The sequence below is a fragment of the Tupaia chinensis genome, unplaced genomic scaffold (genome assembly GCF_000334495.1).
Source record: "Tupaia chinensis unplaced genomic scaffold, TupChi_1.0 Scaffold000335_1, whole genome shotgun sequence".
NCBI lineage: Eukaryota > Metazoa > Chordata > Mammalia > Scandentia > Tupaiidae > Tupaia > Tupaia belangeri.
The window spans coordinates 2,402,369-2,422,566 of record NW_006159829.1 but is presented as its reverse complement, the minus strand read 5'-3'; the positions used below and the strand labels follow the sequence as shown (position 1 = coordinate 2,422,566).

At 44.4% G+C, this 20,198-nt stretch overlaps 1 protein-coding gene across 11 annotated transcripts in view; it reads right to left on the bottom strand.

Moving 5' to 3' along the window:
* The window catches only part of PTK2 (protein tyrosine kinase 2), a 291,358-nt gene that overhangs the window by 173,371 nt on the left and 97,789 nt on the right, over positions 1-20,198 (bottom strand). For 10 of the 11 annotated variants that reach the window (XM_014589190.2, XM_006152112.3, XM_006152113.3 and 7 more), the window contains 2 exons: positions 13,595-13,761; positions 653-740 (listed from right to left, as the gene is read on the bottom strand). In XM_014589190.2, coding sequence (XP_014444676.1) covers positions 653-740; positions 13,595-13,761 — 255 coding nt within the window. The remainder of the gene's footprint in view (positions 1-652; positions 741-13,594; positions 13,762-20,198) is intronic. The other variant, XM_006152119.3, reaches the window with a different exon arrangement.

Genomic DNA, 20,198 nt, shown 5'->3' with positions numbered 1-20,198 from the left:
CGCCCCCCCCTCGGCTGCCCCTGCCCCGCCACTGCTATTTCCTGGCACTGGATGCCTGAACTTGCCCTTTTCTTCCTGACTCATTTCCATTTCAGTCCAATTTCTGAGTCCTCACAATCTATCCACTAATTAACTCACTACTATACCCTTATAATTATTTGATTTTTCTAGTTTCTTGCTAGGCTGGGAGTGGGTTGTAGGGTAAAGACTCTATAGGGATGCTTCTCTCTCTCTCTCTTATGGAAGAAATAAACTTTAAGAGAGAGAGAGAGAAAGAGAGAGAGAGAGAGAGAGAGAAAGAAATCAGACGGGAATAGTTGGCTCCGAAATAATTCCAACGTATGACAATTAGTTGATATGTAAGCATGACAACTGTACTTGAATTAGAGACAAAACAATGGTATAGACTTATGGTCTCTCTGAGAACTTGCCCAGCTTATATAAGTTCACAAAATGTCAATGATGCATAACTTCTCACCATATACAGTAATTCATAATTTCTCACAATACACAATAATTAAAAGATTCTCCGTGCCATCTGCCAATGAATTTATACACTCCCAGGTGTTAGGTTTAATCTAACTCAAAAATTAAATTATGTAATAAACAAGAAGCAAAGAAACACAAAGAACATTAGAGCACCCTCCTCTACCTGTTGATAGAAGAAATTCAGAGTTGGCTTGTCTTCAGTAAACTGGTTTAGAAATCCTTTTGGCAAATAACGAATTCTTAATTCGTACCTGAAAAATAATTTGCAAAACAGAACCGTTAGAAATGCCTAATTTTTCTCAATTCAGTGTACAATTATAACATTATCATGATTATAGCATTGCCAATTACTTTAAAGTATGATTTTTAAAATAAGGAAATATAATCCATTACTCTTTAAACACAAATTTTTTCATCTCTCAGCACAAGAGTAGTGCATGCATCAAAAGTGCGCTTGGTGACTCTACAAGGAGACGAACATGAAGAGAAGCTGGACATCCCCAGCCTTGTGGGTCAGGGTCGCTCTGCACTGCTTGTGAGACTGAGACATAGCTAATATCTGCATTTGTTCCTAGGTGAAGAAGCACTCACTGTACGATACACCAGTTATTTATCCATAGTACCATTAGTGGCTATTTGAGTTGTGTGGGGTTTTTTGTTCACTTTCAGGCAGTTAAGAATAGTGCTAGCAGGTGGTGCGGTGGTTAAGGCATTGGACAGTCCCACATGGCAGACCATGGTTAGAGTCCTGGACCTGATGGCTTGCTTTCTCACTTTCCTTCTCTTTGTGTGTGTGTCTATCTCCGGTCAAATTAAGATGAATGAATGAATAAAAAAAAAACTAAATAATTCTTTAAAAAAAAAAAGAAAAAAAGAATAGTGCTACTATGAACTATTTTTTCTTCCCTCAAGCATTAAAAAGTAACTTATTTGCTCAGGAAGTGAAGCTTCAAGAATGGTTGAGGGAGGAAACCAGCAGTTAGCGTAATGGCTATGTCGCTAGACTCCCACGTAGTCGACTGCAGTTTGCATCCCGGACCCGGTGGCTTAAAACTCACGCCGGGTGCGTGTGCGTGCGTGCCCAAGATCCTGAGAGGAGAATGGAGGAGAAGGGATTGCCGCGTGACCATCTCCCCTGAGGGGTGATTTCTCGCTTTCTGTCTCTATCTGTCTGGTGAGTGCACGCGCCCTATAGCAAAAATCTCTCTCTCAAAAAAAAAAAAAAAAGAATGCTTGAAGGGTTGGACAATGGCACAGTGGTCTGTTTGTCTCTGGCTCTCTCACTCATACAGAAAAAAAGAAAGAATGGGGCCAGTGGATGGTGTGGTGTATAAGTCACCTGGATCCCACTGGTCAATTACGCACTTTGAATTCTAGACCTGGCAGCTTTAAATTCCCACTAGCCATGAGTGCCCCAATTCTGAAAGGAGAAATGCAGGGAAAAGGATTTCAGAGTGACCGTCCCCTGTGGGGGTGTTTTCTCACTCCTACCCCCACCCCAAGTCCCGGCTTTCCTGGCAAGTGCACACATCTTCTGGCAAGTGCAAAGAATAAAGGCACAGGAAGGGGGAAAGGGAAGGAGAGAGGAAAGGAGGGAGGAGGGAAGCAGGGAAGGAAGGAAAGAAGGAAGGAAAACGGTCAAACAAACTCCACTAGCGGTCCTCTGTCTTTCTTGCTCTCTGCGTGTGCGTGATGTTTACTCACAGTCACACTCTCACACGTCTTCTGGTAAATATACACACATCTACGCATGTGTGTTGAGTATAGACCCAGCACTATAATCACTGGATCAAAACGGACATGCGCGTCACCTGGGGCAGATACTGTAACTGCATGCCAGAGAGCTGCAGCGGGTGAGACCCCGCCAGCCACACGGGGGGTGCGGGCTCCTCTGTACCCTTCCAGCCACTCGGCATTTTCTACCTTTCTCCTTTTCACCATTCTGATGAGCACATTCTAATAGTGCCTGGTGGTTCCAGCTGCCATTTCCTTGATGACTGATGAAACTGACCACTTCTTCATATATTCACATTGGCCATTCTGGATATCTTCCTTTTGAAATGTCTGTTCAAGGTTTTTGTCCTTTTTACCTACTAGATTACCTGCCCTTCCTCTCCACATTCCCTGCTAATTTGTGGATGTTCTTCACGTATTCTGGATGTGAGGCCTTTATTGGGCATTCAAGTATAGCCTTCCATTCAACGGTCCGCCTTTCCCAATGGTATCTTTTTATGACTTTTTTTTGGTGTTTGGGCTCACCAGAGACCTATGGGGGGATGAGAACTCACTCCCCAGAAGGGGTGGCAACACTGAAATCCCTTCTCTCCATTCTCCTCAGGATTTTGTGCATGTATGCACATATGCCAGGCATCATTTTCAAGCCACCAGGTGCAGGACTTGAACAGCAGAGTCAGCCATGTAGGATCTAGTCGCTTTAACCACACCACCTGCTAGCCCTTACTATTAAACAATTTAATGGTATCTTTAGAGAAAGAGAAGTTGAATACACATACACAAGCTGAAATTTTTAAATGTCTGCCTTATGTTAAAATACATGATTGCCAGATAATCAGATTCCATTTCCACAAGATTTCGATCACTTACTATAGGTAATCTATGCTGTCAATTAAAAATAACAATAATGATAAATAAAATAAAGGAAATAATTCTTTTTGAAAAAAAAAATGAGCAGACAAGGAAAATCATGCTCAGCAAAATAAGGAATGAGTTCTAAGGTTACTTGGTCAGGATTCAAATGGGTCACAGGACGCTCTGGATATCTGCGTTATTACCATGAGATAACGAACCTGAGACCCCAAACCCATCATGGGCGCCACAGCCCTGTCTCAACATGAGCATCCTGGTGCTAATGGCACCAACAAACATGTGCTGGACACTCAGTGCATGACAGCAAGTTCAGCAAACATGTGATGGGCCTTCTTTTTTTTAATAATGAGAATCAAAAAGAATACAAGCTTTGAATGAAGAGTACGTATGCCTGAGCTCTGGCCATATCACTTACTCACTGTCAGCCCATCACCATCAAGCGTTTCAGTTTTCTCAAGAATGCTGGAAGAAATAAATGAGCCCAGAAACACAAAACACCAACAGTCACTGGCACATTGTAATACATGGCCTGTCTCTAAGGTTTACTGTGCTAGCAATCACTCAACGAAACTCATTTCAGCACCAACCACGGCTCACGTATAGTTCCAGCATTATTTATAAAATATTATTTATAAAATAATAAAGCATTATTTTATGAAGAATGCCCAGTGAAGAACACTCTGATATGATATTTGAGCAAAGATCTAAGTAAAGGCAGAGAGGAAGGAAACTGTGTAGCTATGGCCAGGGAATAGCGTTCTGACAGACGGGGCAGACTGGAAAGCCTTGGGACTGGAGGATGCTTGGGAAGGCAAAGGCAGCAGGGGCAGCCTGAACGCGAGCAATGGCAGAAGTGGGGAGTCGCACAGGGGCAATCTGGAGAGGCAGATCACTCAGGCCCCTGCAAGTCCTCCGTGAGAAAGGAAGTCCCTGGAGCACCCCAGGCAGAGCAGTGACATGATGGGGTTTACATTTTTCATGATTAGGCTACATAATGGGGAACCAACAACAGGAGCCAAAGCAAGGAGAAGGAAGACGAGGAGGTGACTGCAAGTGTCTGGGCAGGAAATAATACTCAGGGTAATACCTGCCCCATTTTCACATCTGGGAAAAAGTTTTAGGGAATTGTGTAACATCCCCAAGGTCCATGGCCATAAGAGGTAAGTAAGTAGGGAGCTCCAGAGGGTGAGAGGGCACAAATGGCCAAAGGCAGAATGGAGCTAGGAGGCTTAAAGGCAGACAGGAACTTGAACTGGGCATGCTTCTGTGGAGCTAGGCAAAGCCTTCAGGCCAGGTTAGGGTCCCTGCTTCACACACAGCAGGCTACCATGGGTCACACACAAGCCTACTGAAACTTCTCTCGGGTCTAATTCAGTCCCAGGCTGGTCACCCTTCCTCAGTCCCTAAGCTGCAGCACCTGACACCTTCATGCTATGCCTCTCTAGAGCTGACATCCCATCCGCACTCCCCTGCCCCCAGGAAACTCATTATTTTCCTTACACTTCCATTATTATTCTAAGAGTCTGGTGTAATCTGAGTGTTTCCTCTTCTTTGATACCTGCCTCACCGTGGAGGCCTGAAATAAAATCATCCTTTTGCGCCTACTGGGCAACATGTTCCTACCAGTGCCAAAGACATCCTGCACCCTCAACCCTGCTGCCAACAAGGTGCACTAAGATTAAACCCCCACACGCCTCCCGACTCGACAGGGAGCCACACAACAGGTTTCTGAAAAGCTGAACTGGACTAAGAAGATGATAACCCTGACACTGAGAAGGATGAGCTAGTCGGTCCATGTGCAGTCAAAGAAAAATACAGCTTCACGGAGCAACACAGATGATCCTCATGAACAATGTGCTGCGGATGGCTTGTTTGATAATAAACGTCCAATTAAAGAAAACACACACAAGGAAGGATGGAACCAGAAAGTAATCATCTAGCAAAAGTTACAGTAACGATTGCTGCCAAGACAGAATCATCCATGAGTGGGTAAAAAGACAATTAACAGCAGGGTACCTGCACAGTCTCAGTGTGTCTCCCGATAAGACACTTGTTACAAAGGAGACTAGTAACCGAATAGTGGAGAAATGGAGCTATCACACACATCTCACCCCAAAGGCCCAATTTAGAATCACCTGTGAATGGAGTCACATTGTCGTGGACTTCCTGATGTGTCATGCTGAGACGAGAACAACACCCTGATTTTGGCAGTTTTGCCCAAAATGTATAACTTTAAGGAATCAAAAACATACAAGCCAAACCCAAATGGAGGAACACAGTAAAGTAACCTGTTAGTACTCTTCAAATATGTCAAGGTCATGAATGACGTAGACAGAATGAGGGAATGTCCCAGACTAGAGAAGAGACAATGAGACAGGGAAGTGACAATGTGATGAAATGGATCCTGGATCAGGAAAGGGATATCAAGTGGCCATTGCAAAATTTGACTAAGGCCTGTACAGGGGTTGACAGTACTGCATCACCTAATTTCCCAGTCTTTGTTTTTGGGGGGAGAGGCTTTTGCTATAGGGCACTTGCCAGAGAGACAGAGAGACAGGAAGCAAGAAATCGCCCCCCAGGGAGGATGGCCATGCCACAATCCCTTCTCCATTCTCCTCTAGGAATCTTGGGCACACACACACACGCGCCTGGTGTGAGTTTAAGCCACTGGGTCCAGGACTCGAACCACAGTCGACTACGTGGGAGTCCAGCAACAAAGCCATTACGCTAAGTGCTGGTCCCTAATTCCCAATCTTAATAGCTATTGTATGTTCATGTGAGATTTTCACACCTGGGGAGTCTGGCTGAGGGGTACACAGCTTTACAATATACTTGAAGTTAGGCATTCTTCATTCTTTTCACACAGTACTGCCTCGGTGATAGGGAGTCTTTCAGGGTTCCACACACATTTTATGATTTGTTTTTCTATTTCTGTGAAGATAGGAACTGCCCTGAATCTGTAAGTTAATTTGATAGTATAGACATTTTAATTATATAGATTCTTCCAACCCAAGAACAAGGAATATCCTTCTGGGTTTTCTGGTCTATTTTTTGAAGTTCTTTCTTCACTTTTTATAGTTTCCACTGTAGAGATCTTCGCCTCTTCGGTCAGCTTTATTCCTAGGGATATACTGGGCCACTGGAAAAGCTGTAATACATTTTTCTATGTAAAAATGCATCATGACTTTTCCGATGACCCAGTACATAAAAAAACCCTAAAGAATGCAGAGGAACCTCTTAGAAGTAGTAAAGGAACTCAGTAAAGCTGCAGGGTACAGAGTCAACCCACAGACACGTGTAGCTGGTTATACACCAACCATGTGCTGAGCGGGACTGAAGACAGCAATTCCATTCACCACTGTTTGCAGAGAAAAATAACTTTATCATCTTCGTACTGTCAATGTGCAGTACAAAAGCAGTCGGTAAGTGTTTAATAGACAAGTCAGTAATTGTGAAGTTCATCCTGCTTTGTAAAGGTTTCACTTCCAGATTTGCCAGATCGCCCATTTTCTGTTTCTTGATGTTTTGAATCTGTTTGAGAACTCTTACAGAATTAGAATGATTTTTCAAATTAATGTAGAATGGCACTGCAAGGTAACGCAGAAAACGGTATCAAAATACAATCTAAAAAGTCCTAAACCATCATTATTCATTTTCTTTTGTCATCGTGAAAAAATACACCTTTCTTTTAACATAAAGATAGTTTTCTCCTGCAAAGGTGCAAAGGTATGGGCAGGGGCATCTCTGTCCACGTTAGGAGTTTTAAACAGCAGTGAAGAGAGAGGCACTGAACGTGAGAATGTGAACCACATCTTGATAACAACTGAAAGGATTTTCTTTTACTTGCTCTGAAAAGGTCTGAGTGCTTTCTCACATGCTGAGATAGCCCTCTCAGATCTGGCCCTTAAGCCCTGAATCCTACATCTGAAAGGACTAGTTATATCAAATAAACCCAGCCAGACACCAACCAGGCCACTCTACCTGGGGGATTTCAAATCACTAAAATTTAGGCATCTAAATTTAGTTAACTAATATTGAATTAAGTTTAAATCTGTTTGATGGAAAGCTCTCTAACAGTACGAGACCCTGTGTGATACCTTGGGTACTGTAATGTATAGTTTGGCCGAATGAAGCTCCCCCAAATACTACCTACTTAGCTCTCCAGCAGCTGAGTTCTTGCAGAAAGTGCTGGAGTAGGTGTGTGCACACACAGAAGGGATACGCAGACCAGCCTGAGACCCCATGTTCAGACCAGGCTCCTGTGGGTCATAAGGGTTTGCAGAGCTACAGGCCACCACTGCCCCTACGGAGGTTCTACACCTTCCAACTACCTCTCCACATGCTTCTGCCCATCTGGGATTTTTCAAAACTCAGGTCCAATGAACCAAACAAAACAATAACCATTTTAAAGTGCACAATCCAGTGGTATTTCGAACACTCACTATTGTGTGTGGACGTAATGTCCGCCCCAGCCTTATATGGCTAAGTTCATCCATCTTGCATGTACCTGTAGCACATGCATTCTGGCTTGCATAACACTCCAGTAAACGAATGTTCTCCATGTGACTCAACTGTCACTGGCTGTTCTAGGAGCATTCCACATCTCTAGTCTACTGCAGGGAGAAGAGCTGGAGTCTCCCAAAGACAGAACCTGAGTGGACGAGCAGGATGGGAGGTATGTACTGACTCCACTGTCAATGACAGACAGTACCCTAGCAGTAGAGGAAAGCCCCTGAGGGTCCATAGCCTCTCCAGCTAGGGTACTGTCAGACCACTTACTTTGCCAGTGGGACAATGTAAGACAAGTCTTGTTTTCTCTTCTAGGAAAATACTTTCATGTCCCTCACTCACTCACTGAGTGGTCGGTATACAGTTTTCATATTAAACAGCAGAAGAATGCCTGATACCATCCCTTGTTTTGAACTTCTAAGAATGTCTTAATATAGTCAAATTTTCTATCCTTCTTTGATAGTACGCATTTGTGAAGACTTAAGAAAATCTTCCTAACCATTAGGGCCACAGACAAAGTGAATTTATTTTCCACTAAACTTTTTTTTAGGCTGTGTTGTTTCACTTCTTGTCCATCTCACATGGATTAAGTACTGTTTGAGGCAGGTTCCAATTCTGTTGCTCTTCTTCCAATGGGTAGTTATTTATCAAAGCAGCCCTTTCCCAATGACATGCCCCGGAACCTTGAATGGCACCCTACTTTAGACAACGTTGACTAAAAGCGTGTGCTCCAAGTTAGCTTACTGGGGGGTAGGAGGAACTCACGTGCAGATGAACAAGTTTGTGTCTTAAGCTTTGTCAATATGAATAGACCTGACAGCAGAGAATATGAAAAAACAATATACATTCCAAAACCTCCCAGGGCACAATTATGTATCAATTTAAAAACAAAACCCAAAAAACCCAGGAGTGGGATTTGGTACCCAGTTATACTGTATTTGAAAATGAAGATCTTTTCAGAACTAAAGCCGGAATGGCAGCTGTCCTCACATTCCCCTCCTGTGGAATGAGGTGAGTACAAAAAGCGACGTAGTAGAGGAGGGACGCCTGAGTGTGCGGATTCAACTGGCACCCTGCCACCCGTTTAAGCTTGTTTTGCCCCAGGGAAAGTTATTAAGTCTCTAAGGCAGAGCTTTCTCACATGTAAAATAACAAGAGAAGTAGTGACACAGTAACAATTCCGTCTGGTAAAATGCATCAAGTGCTGAGCATCACGGTGATGGCCCATGTAAGCAACATGTGGGCACATGCAACACTGTTGCCAACACTTACTAACTGAGGCTGCTGCTCCTAGAGTACAAGTTTCTCACATTACTTTGCCTCTTGGCTTACAACTGCATTATCACACGTGTGTGCTTATTCTATTTTCATTCTTGTATGTTTTACTGGGTACCTATTATGTATCAGGCACTGCTAAGACCAGGAATAGAGCAGTGAATAAAATAAAGTCCCCAAAGGAGGAAAGTGTAACAAATACATAATGTCCGTCCTGGTTCATAAAAAGTCACCAGAGGCCCAGCCACAATGGAAGAAAGGCTAAAAGGGAGGCCCAGGTCTGGTTCCAGGGCAACCTGAACACACCAGGTGTGATAATCCTAGCTAACTGGGAGGCCAGGGCGGAGGACTGCAACACTGCAATACCTGCCCAAAGTACCTGACTCTGTCCCCCTTCCTTCCCACCTCTCATAAATAGGGGAGGGGAGAGCAAAAAAAAAAAAAAACCCAAAAAACTAACACCATTATGGGCTGATGAGAGATCGTGAGGAGCCTCAGCTAGGCAGAGCGCTCTGGGCCAAAGAGAGCCACGGGAAAGCAGGGGCAGGTGTGCACTCACCCTGCTCAGCACAGCCACCCCCAAGTTCAAGGGCCCAACAAGTGATATGCATGGCCCACCCAAAACCAGTAAGAAAGCCAGGGGCAAGATCTGAGAAGTAGAAACCGTAAGGCAAAACAGGGAAAGGAGACATAGGTAGCATAAATTAAGATGGAAAACTATTGTATTCAAGAACTTACAGCTGGCAATCTACTCAAACCAGATCCTAACCTGAGTACTTACAGAAATAATTCTTGAATAGATTGAGGAGTTCAATGAAAACTGAGCTTTCAAAGGGACCAATGTCATTCGAGTAGAGGAAGCAAGAAAATGCATCAGATAAGGACTAAGGTAACCCGAAACTCCAGAGGGGCTCCAGGTGAGGGGTGAGAGGAGAGAAGAGAGCTCACTAAGGTTTCTGAGAAGGCATGATTTACAGGTTTGACTGGACGGTTTATACTCTAAAAGACCCATAAGCAGGTCCTTCAGGTCCACCTTCAAGGTACACCCCTATACGATGCTTGTCCTGGCTTGTTATACCCTCACCCTGGCCACCTTGTACGCTGTTACCTGAGTACTACAGCAGCCAATTTGCTGGTTTCCTTGGGTCCACCCAATCAAATGTGCGAATTTAATGGCAAAGAGAGGGGGCTGGGGAAAGTAGAGTAAGAAAAGAGGTGACTAGAACACCCCCAAATGTAAAGGCTAAGAAGCAGAAGGCTACAAGTAGTCAAAAAGAAGAGGAAAACCAGAAGGCTGGCATGCGGGCTGCTGAGTGAAGAACGGTCGCTGCATGGCTGGTGAATGGACCTCTGTCAGGATGCAGGGGGATCTGTTATACTCAATCCGAACACTGCTTTTCACAATGGCTCTCTACTTTGTTCATAGTCCTAGGAAAGCAGTAACCACCTTCCCCCCCAGTTATTATCTGCCTGGTGTACTCGGCTCCCTTGCTGCTTACTCTTCGGCCTCCTGTGGGAGTCTGTCAAATTGACAATCTGATCGTTACTTCTATTTGATGGAACAAATGCTTTCCTTTTGGTTTTCTTTTTTGTTACTATGAGGGAGAGAGTGCAGGGGGGAGAGGTGTTTTTGACAGGGTCTTGCCACCCCACTCTTCTCCTGCCTCGGCTCCTCAGCCGGCAAGGCCCATAGGTACATGTGCGCTACCAAACCGGCCTGGTGAGAGCCCCAGCCTCCCATGTGGCCTCAGCTCTCAGGCGGCAAGGCTCTCTTCTTGAACCACCAGAGTTCGGCACACACGTATAGCAGCATCTACCCACTGTTTTTCTTCTTGCACCGGAATCCTCCTTCAGAGATACTTTTCCTTTCTCTGGAAGGATTTTTGTCAGTTTCCTTTGAAGGTAAATTCTGTAGAAAATGTCTTTATTATCACCCTGCCTTGGATGTTACTTCAACTGGGCAAACAAATATGGTTGCCAGTTACTTTTTCTCAAGACTATGAATGTGTTATTCTGTCATTTAATTTATTTTTTAAATCTTCTTCTTATAGAGGGTCTAAAAGAAAGAGCTGATCTTCGCAATCTTCGTCCTATACCAACATGCTTTCAGTCCCTACCTGTTCACCTCTGTTCTATGCTTTCAACAATTCTTAGATCCATCTTCATGCTTACTAATTTTTCAGCTATGTCTAATCTGCTATTTATCTATCTTATAATTTTTAAAAGAATTAGTTATTATCATTATTCTTCAATTTGACCAGAAAGAGAGAGAGAAAAAGCCACCAGGTCAAGGACTCGAATGGCGGTTGGCCACGTGGGAGTCCAGTGTCTCAACCACAACGCCACCTGCCAGCCCGCTTATCTTTTACTTTCTAAAGTTTCTATTTGGATCTACCCAGATCTGCTTGGTTATTTTTCAGTCTGCTGTTCCTCACTGGCACCTAGAACTCCCTCTCCTTTTAAGCATATGTATAGAACAATCAGTATTAGCCCTCGTAGTTTTGAAAATACCACGTAACAACAGTATCTCAGTCATGCTTTCTTCTGTCTTTACCTCCACCTAATATCCACTAATCTGAAAAGCCTCACTACATTTTCAGAGTTTTTAAGACTACATTGTTCCTACTGAGAGAGCCACATGGATCTTCAAAACCTGTACTTTGAGTCAGCCAGCCAGCCAAATTCTGATCACACCTGTGTTACAAACTATATGACAACAACTTCCTAATTCTGTTATGCCTGTTTCACTATAGAAGGGGGACAGCAGTCTGCCTCACAAGGTCTGGGAGAGTTAAATGAAATATACATTTAGGTCCCTCTTAGAAACAGCATATGGCTGGCAAAACGTCTGGCTCCTTGCGGTCACTGGAGATGATAATGTACTCACGTCATCACTGTGGGTATAATTCGCAACAGCAACATCCCAATTGCCTTTCACTCGAACAAGATCAGCCTATAAGAAGTTCTATCCAAGGCCCATCTGGATTGTTCTTACTTTTGAGAATTCAGGACCAATTAATAAAGTAGTACCTATTCAGTTTTATTGAAATAAGATAAAATAATTTGACTTAAAAGAACAAAGATGAAGGTACTATACTCAGAGGTTTGGGTTTATAAATACTTTATTGATCTCTAAGAATGTCATTAAAATGAAGTTCACCTCTGACATGTCTATCTAACCTAAGAAGAGGACTGTGTTAAATAAAACATGTATGGGTATTTTTATCTAACTTTTAGGTATTCTTAGTGTTTTTTTTTTAAGAGGTTTTTTGCTATAGGGTGCATGCGCTCGCCAGACAGACAGAGAGAGACGGAGAGACAAAAAGTGAGAAATCACCCCCCAGGGGGGATGGCCACGCCGCAATCCCATCTCCTCCATTCTCCTCTCGGGATCTTGGGCACGCACGCACACGCGCCCAGCATGAATTTTAAGCCACCGGGTCCGGGACGTGAACCGCAGTCGACTACGTGGGAGTCCAGCGACATAGCCGTTACACTAACTGCTGGTCCGTTTTTTTTTTTTTTTGTAGGGTTTTTGTTTATTGGCCATGCCACAATCCCTTCTCCTCCATTCTCCTCTTGGGATCTTGGGCACGCACACACGTGCCCAGAGTGAGTTTAAGCCACCAGGCTCAGGACTCGAACCACGGTCAACTACATGGGAGTCCAGCAACATAGCCATTACACCATCTACTGGTTCCAGGTATTCTTAGTTTTCAAGCACTTACTTGGCATAACTGACTTAGTAGCTGAAGGTCAAATCTTCCTACTCATTGATGGAAACCAGCCAACCTATGTTCTCAGGGTTATTTCATTACCTTGCATTTGGCTATTTGATAAATTTGAAAATACAACTATATTATTTTAATGAATTCTGTAACTGGGACAAGATTTTATCTAGCTTAAGATTAATTCACCTAAGTCCATTTTCTTATCCCAAAATGTCCAATCAGTATAGATCCTTGAACTGAAAGCTGATGACTCTGACACACTCTTCCCTCAATAGCTGCCTTCATTTCTGCAGTGCTCCCTGTCAAAACGAGGAGCCCAGGAGAAAGTCCATTTTCCAACCTGCATCTCTCTCAAAACTATTCTAGATGTATGATTTCCAACTAACATTTTAATTTACAGTGAAAAAAGTTTTTTGGGGAAAAGCAGGGAAAGGATAATTCCAGAGAATTCTTTTAATTCACCCTGAAAAAATGTGTACTGCCAATGTTTCAAATATGCGTCCCTGGGACAACTGCTGACTTCAGTGCTGGGTATGAATACTAAATATACAACCACTCCTTCCAGGTGAGCTGCAGAGTAACGCATAATAGTACCCCAGGAGTCCCAGTGAGGTTACGCAGGGGAGACTTCCTCACAGGCATATCAGGAAAAGGATGGCAAGAGATCAGAAGTCAAAAGGAGAGAAGGGCAGAGTGCTATGCAGAGCAGACACAGTGCTGGTGTGCGCCGTGACAAGCAGAAGCCCGGCATGAAACACAGAATCAGAAGGCTGGGAGTGAAGGCTGGGAGGCCCACAGCCAGGGCAACCAGGTGTCTAGGAGAGAAGGCTGGCAGTTAGCAATTACTAACCAATCTCATTTGGACAGAAGTCATAATGGGGAGCACTGTGAAAATTAAGCACATACATTCACCCTCCTGTGTGAGGGCTTGACAACCAAAGCAAATCACATGTGCGTCACACCAAAATAGGTTTGTATCTTACTTCCACTCCTCTGGTGGGTGGGCAAGCTCATACTTCTCCCTCACACTGGAGACGCCCATGTCCACGTGGAGCCAGTGAACCTCCTCTGACCGCAGGTGACTGAGACGGAATCCATAGCAGGCCACATGCTTTACCTTGTGACTGTCCACTATCTTCTGAATGATGCCCTAAAACATACCCCCCCACAAAAATGACCGTTACAAACTGAAAAAAAAAAAAATCCATATGCTAAAAAAAACAGCAACAACAACAAAAAACAAAACGAAAAAGGCAATGTTCATTTGGTTTGGTTAATTACCAGAAATCTTTGCTAAAAGAATATCAGTTAGACAAATTACTTAGTTTTACTTAGGAATACCTTTTTTCTCAGATAGCATTATTATGAACAATGAAAAGTTTTGGGGAAAAAAATTAAAGTAGACAAGATGATGTTATTTTTCTTTTCTTATTGGTGAACACAGCGCATAGACTTAAAAAAACATTTCTGCAACTCCACCATCACACCCTCCCCCAAATCTGTCTAAGCATACCAACTTCTGGTGCCACTTTCTGAAGCCAAGATCTAAGAAGGGCTTAACACTTTCTAAACCAAGAAGATCCTATTATTCAAGACCAGGCAGCAGCAATACGATTTTTTTAAAAACAAACATTTAGGAACACACAAGTAACGCTGTGTTTCTGGTGACGGTGAACCTATTTGTTTCTAAAAATTAATAAGCAGCAATCTACTCCTCCCCCCCAGCCTAGTGTCTCTAGCATGTGAGCGCTGGAAAGTAACCTTTGACTGCAGTCATCAGGGAAGCAGCAGTCTCCATGGAAAAGGGGACATTCTGCTGGGGCTGTGGAAAGGTAAGCGTTAGCAGTGACTCTTGCCCTGTATCTCTCCGGGGAAGAAGAGAAAGTCTTGTGAGAACATGTCTGTAAAACATGTAGCATGTGTAGAAGACTCACTTGGCAACAGGATGGAACCTTCTGCTGCCCTTCACATGAAGAGCAAGCAGTCACAACCCACTAAATCTTCTTTTGAGTGATTCAGAAAGTTTTTCGTTAATGATACTGATATTAAAATGAAAATGTCTCTGAAAGAAAGTCAGCACTGGTTTTTGAAAAATTAGCAATTATTTGAAGCTATATTACAACTTACAAGACAATTTTTAAAAGTTCCTGAACTCACCAAGAATTTCATTAAGGCACAGCGCTGCGACAATCTGATAAAGCATGCTTCCGTGAGTAAAGAGAAATCACAACATGCACACCTACAAAACACTGCCAGAAACCCAGCGTATGTGCGCTCTCAGGGCGCGTGCAGTCACTGTATTCCTGGCTCTGGGACCTGGCACGTGGCAGCTCTCCCAGAGCACGAGTGGGTGAGGTGGGACAACTGAGCTTTCAGACAACTCAATCCTGTGACTTCAAGCACAGGGAGAGGCAGAGGGAGGGAGAGAAGGAGGGAGGGAGGGAGGAAGGGAGGGAGGCAGAGGGAGGGAGAAGCAGAGAGAGGGAGAAGCAGAGAGAGGGAGACAGAGCGGACCATGGAAAAGTCAAGTCAGCTTCAATTCTCATCAGGGCAGCAAAGATGTTTGCTGCCTACAGACTTCAATGTGGGCCTAAAAAAGGTATAAACTGCCCCCTCTGGTTTTTTGATCCAAGGCCAATGTAAATGGCAGTACAAGTTGTACTATACACAAGGGTGCCCAGCCAAGCGGGCCAATGAGAGTCAAAACCCAGCCCAAGCTCCAATCCTTAACTCATCTGGTCTGGGGTAGGGGATTTGCCTAGAGGAAGGAGCAGCTTCCAACAACTCTCTCAAAATCAATTCTGCAGCCTATCCTTGCCAACAGACAAACCCCTAATCTACAAAGGACAGGAGCTGGTGAAGTCTGGAAATTCCCACAAAAGTGCTTCTGTCTCCTGACTCCAAGCTTGCCACTTCACCATCCAGTGCACACTAAATGCCGGTTTCCCTTGGATAAACATAGCTTTGATCACATCGACACCTGAAGTTCAAAACCAGGGCACACCAAGGCCCACTGCACCCTGGGTGACACCAGCTCCTTGTGCCACAGCTCACTGCTGGGACTGATTCAAGAGCGGCCTCCCTGGTAACACCCGGAAAACAAAATAATACTTGGCCGCTCTGAAACATCCACTTCTCCAAGATCTCTTATTGCAGAGTTTAGAAATAACCAATTTTCCTGACTAAATTCTCAGTGTATTCATGGTAAAGAGATATATTTATTGGGACCAGCAGTTGGCGTAATGCCTATGTCGCTGAACTCCCATGAGGTCGACCGCAGTTCGAGTTCCGGACCCAGTGGCTTAAACTCACACCATGCGTGTGTGCGTGTATGCCCAGGATCCCAAGAGGAGAATGGAGGAGAAGGGATTGCGGCATGACCATCCCACCTGGGGGGTGATTTCTCACTTTCTGTCTCTCTGTCTCTGTCTTTCTTGTGAGCACATGCGCCCTACAGCAATAAATTTTATTTAAATAAAAAAATTAAAAAAGGAAATACATTTATTTATTTTATGTGTGTGTATATATGTGTGTGTGTGTGTGTGTGTGTGTGTGTGTATACACTTACATTTATATTTTAAGATTGAAAAGAAAGAAAGCTGGACCAGCCCATGGCCTAGTGATTACGTGAGCTGGATCTCACATGGCTGACCATGCAGTTCAAGTCCTGGGCCCAGTGCCTTGAAAAACACGCCACGTGTATGTGCCTTTGTGCCCCAAATCCAGAGGGGAAGAAGTGGAGGAGAAGGGACTATGTTGTGACCGTCCCTATGAAGGCTGCTTTCACATTTTCCTTCTCTCTCTCTTTTTCCCTCTCGCCGTCAAACGCAAGCATCTGGCAAGTTCAAAATAAAGAAGCCAATGTACACGCTATACTTATACCTTACCTAGAACTAACATCAAATGCACACAGTAATTTTACTACTGATGAATAATGATTTCCTTGGTTTGGGGGAAAAGGGAGGTGGAATGGGACCAGCAGTTAGTGTAATGGCTATGTCGCTGGACTCCCATGTAGTTGACCGCGGTTTGAGTCTTGGACCTGGTGGCTTAAACTCACGCCGGGTGCGTGTGTGTGCGCGCCCAGGATCCCGAGAGGAGAATGGAGGAGAAGGGATTGCAGTGTGGCCATCCCCCTGGGGGGTGATTTCTCGCTTTCTGTCTCTCTCTGTCTTTCTGGCGAGCACACACGCCCTATAGCAAAAACAAAACAAAACAGAACACTTCTCCAAAAAAAAAGGGAGATGGAAATGCAAATAACACTTCTCTCAATGTCCTTGCAGGTGCTGCCAAACATCCTGCACAGGTTTTTGGGGATTTGGACATAGGTATCTTTAGGAACCATCACTCTGCCTACTATAATCACAATCTCCAAAGATGCAGTAATAAAGGATTATTCTTTCTCCTGCTCTGCTGTCCCACATTCTCCTTTTTAAACTTTTTTTCTTAAGAGATTTTTGCTATAGAGCGTGTGTGCTCCCAAGAAAGACAGAAACAGAGACAGAGAGAAATCGCCTCCCAAAAGGATGGTCACACTGCACCCCCTTCTCCATTCTCCTCTTGGGATTTTGGGAATGCATGCACACGTGCCCGGTGTGAGTTTTAAGTCACAGGGTACGGGACTCAAACAGTAGTCAACCCTGTGAGAGTCCAGCGATGTAATCATGATGCCATCTGCTGGTCCCCATAGTCTTCTTTTTTTTGAGAGGTTTTTGCTATAGGGCACGTGCGCCCGCCAGAAAGACAGAGACAAACAGAGAGACAGAAAGCAAGAAATCACCCCACCCCCAAGGGATGGCCACACTGCAATCCCTTCTCCTCCATTCTCATCCCAGGATCATGGGCACGCACACACAAGCACCCGGCGTGAGTTTAAGCCAGCAGGTCCAGGACTCAAACCGTGGTCGACCACATGGGAGTCCAGGGACATAGCCATTACGCTAACTGCTGTTCCCCCCATAGTCTCCTTTTAAAGTTTCTTTTACACTCTTGTATGCTTTCTAACCTTTTTCCTAGATGATACCCCTCCCCCTGCATCCTGGAAAGAAATACTCTAAGACTCTGGTCCTTTCTGGCATCAACAATATTAATATCCATCAAAATCAGTCTCTGAGTTTTTATTTTTTTAAGAGAGATTTTTCTATGGGATGGGTGCGCTCACCAGAGAGATACAGAGAGACAGAAAGCAAAAAAATCACTGCCCCCGCCCCCAGGGGTGGGGGGAATACCATGCTGCAATCCCTTCTCCTTCATTTTCCTCTCAGGATCTTGGGCACATACACACATGCACCTGGTGTGAGTCTTCAGTCGTTGGGTGCAAGACTCGAACCACAGTCAACTATGTGGGAGTCCAGTGACGTAACCATTACACTGGTCCCAAGTCTTCAAATTTTTAATGCACATCGACTTGCTCCTCTACCAGAAAAAACAGCTTCCGTTTCTGGCAGGCCATCAGGAATTGAATGAAAACACCTAAAACAAACACTGGAGACCACAGGACTGTTCTGGAGAGAGTCCTCTGGAAGTGAACTGAGGAAACATCCCCCGAAGGACTCCCCCCACTACATTTAGCAGGCATTTGTGGAACGGCGCAGTGCAGCTCATGGAACTCAAAGTTTTCACAAACGCACGGAGTCCTAAATCGCTTGAGCATGTTCCCATTCCAATTAGAAGGCTGATGTTTTAAATTAAACACAATGTCACTTTCCACTGCTATTCTTCCCACTCCAGTTTGGTGACAATACTTTGTATAAATCCAACCGAACACACCCATGTTTTAGTAAACTCCACAGACTGAATTTATTGGGTCGTCAGAAATGTCAGGACGTATTTTTTCTGTTTTCCTATAAAAAAATGCATCATGTTATTTCTGATGACCCAGTATTTTATTACCATTCTGGGTTCAGATAATGAGCAGCATTCCCTCCTTGGAAGCTGCTGAAGAGGATTGATACCCAGAGTGCACTGGAGATTTAGGAAAGGCTCTTATGCCTGCTAGTAAGGTTTTAAGGTGCTCTGAACATGACAAGATACCGTTCAAGAATTCAACTGCGATGGCGTCTTCAGCAGCATTGTACAGCACTTGCCTAGACCCGGTATCTGAGCATAAAATTAGTTGTTGCGAGCCGTGTAATTGCTTTTGCAAAGATAAGCTGGGAATGAAGGTGTGATGGAATCGGTAAATTAAGATATTATCTTTCGATAGGCATAATCTTTGACTGTCAATTCACCATCTTTTAGTCTATTAAGACTTTCTGCTTCTATGACCTAGTTTTCTAACTTCTGTAAAAGATACTCCACTTCGGCATAGCTACAGGGAAGACGCGGAGCTCAAACCAAGGCCTCTCTGTATGTGCCAACTGTGCCTGAGCCCACGACCAGGGCTGGCTGAGGTTAGAGGTGGATCACAGTGTGGGGATCTTATGTAGGGATGTCTATCAGTCTCTAGCAAATACATAAACTTTTTAAAAAATAATTATTTTATTTAAATTTATTTATTTATTTTAATTTGACTGGAGAGGGACAGAGTTTGTAGGGGGATGGTGGTGAGAAAGCAAGCCACCAAGTCTAGGACTCAAACCACAGTCAGCCAGATGGGAGTCCAGCACCCTTAACCATCACGCCACCTGCCAGCCCTGCAAATACATAAACTTAAAATACTCCCCTTCCTCAAGGATGCCACGTAGTCATTCACCAACGTGCCTACTGAGCACATGCTTCTGCCTGCTGGGCGCTGGCAACGTCGGCACCCAAACCGTGAGGGAGAGCCCTGCTACCACAGCGCCCCTGCTATCTAGGCTAGCACCAGAAACATGATAAATTGGGCAAGCAAACCAAGAAACAAGAACTTTCAGTAAGGCTGAACAATATGAGGACACGAAAACAGGATGACAGCAGAGCAGAAAGGACGGAGGCCCAGGGAGCCTTCTGAAAGACTACAAGGACACAAGCAGCAGAACTGAGAATGTGCCACCAGATAGCTCCTGCAGATCCTGGCAGGCAGGCCACAGAAGGAATCTGGATTCTACTGAGAGAAGGGGGGACCTACTGGGGTTTGGGCAAATTACTGATCAGATGACTGGCAAAGAGCCCCGGAAGCACAAAGAAAAAGTGATTGGTTAGCAGGCACAATGAGGGAGAGGGAATAACAGGACTGCTGAAGGGCCACAATGCAGACTCTGAAAGGGACAGGGTTCTGTGGGAGGATGGATGGGCTCTGACTTTAATTTTGACAGGATCATCTGGATGCACTGGGCTGTGAACAAGAGGAGGGAGTAAGCAAGAAAACAGGATGTTGGGAGACCACGTGATCACATACATGAGCGATGGCAGAGGTGCAAAGAAAGGAATACAGTGGAGGGCCGCTGACGGGATGGGGTCCAAAATGTTCAGGAGACAGTGTGGACAGGCTTGGCGAGGAGAGCGGACACAGGGCACAAGCAAAGGAGCACAGGAAGATTCCCAAGGAACTAAGTGACTAAAAGAACGTATGACCCTTAGACTGAAGTACTGGGTCATTCTTTTAGCAAGAAGTGTAAAAACATCAACGGGAGGACATGTAGAAGTGGAAACGCAAATCCTGTAGGG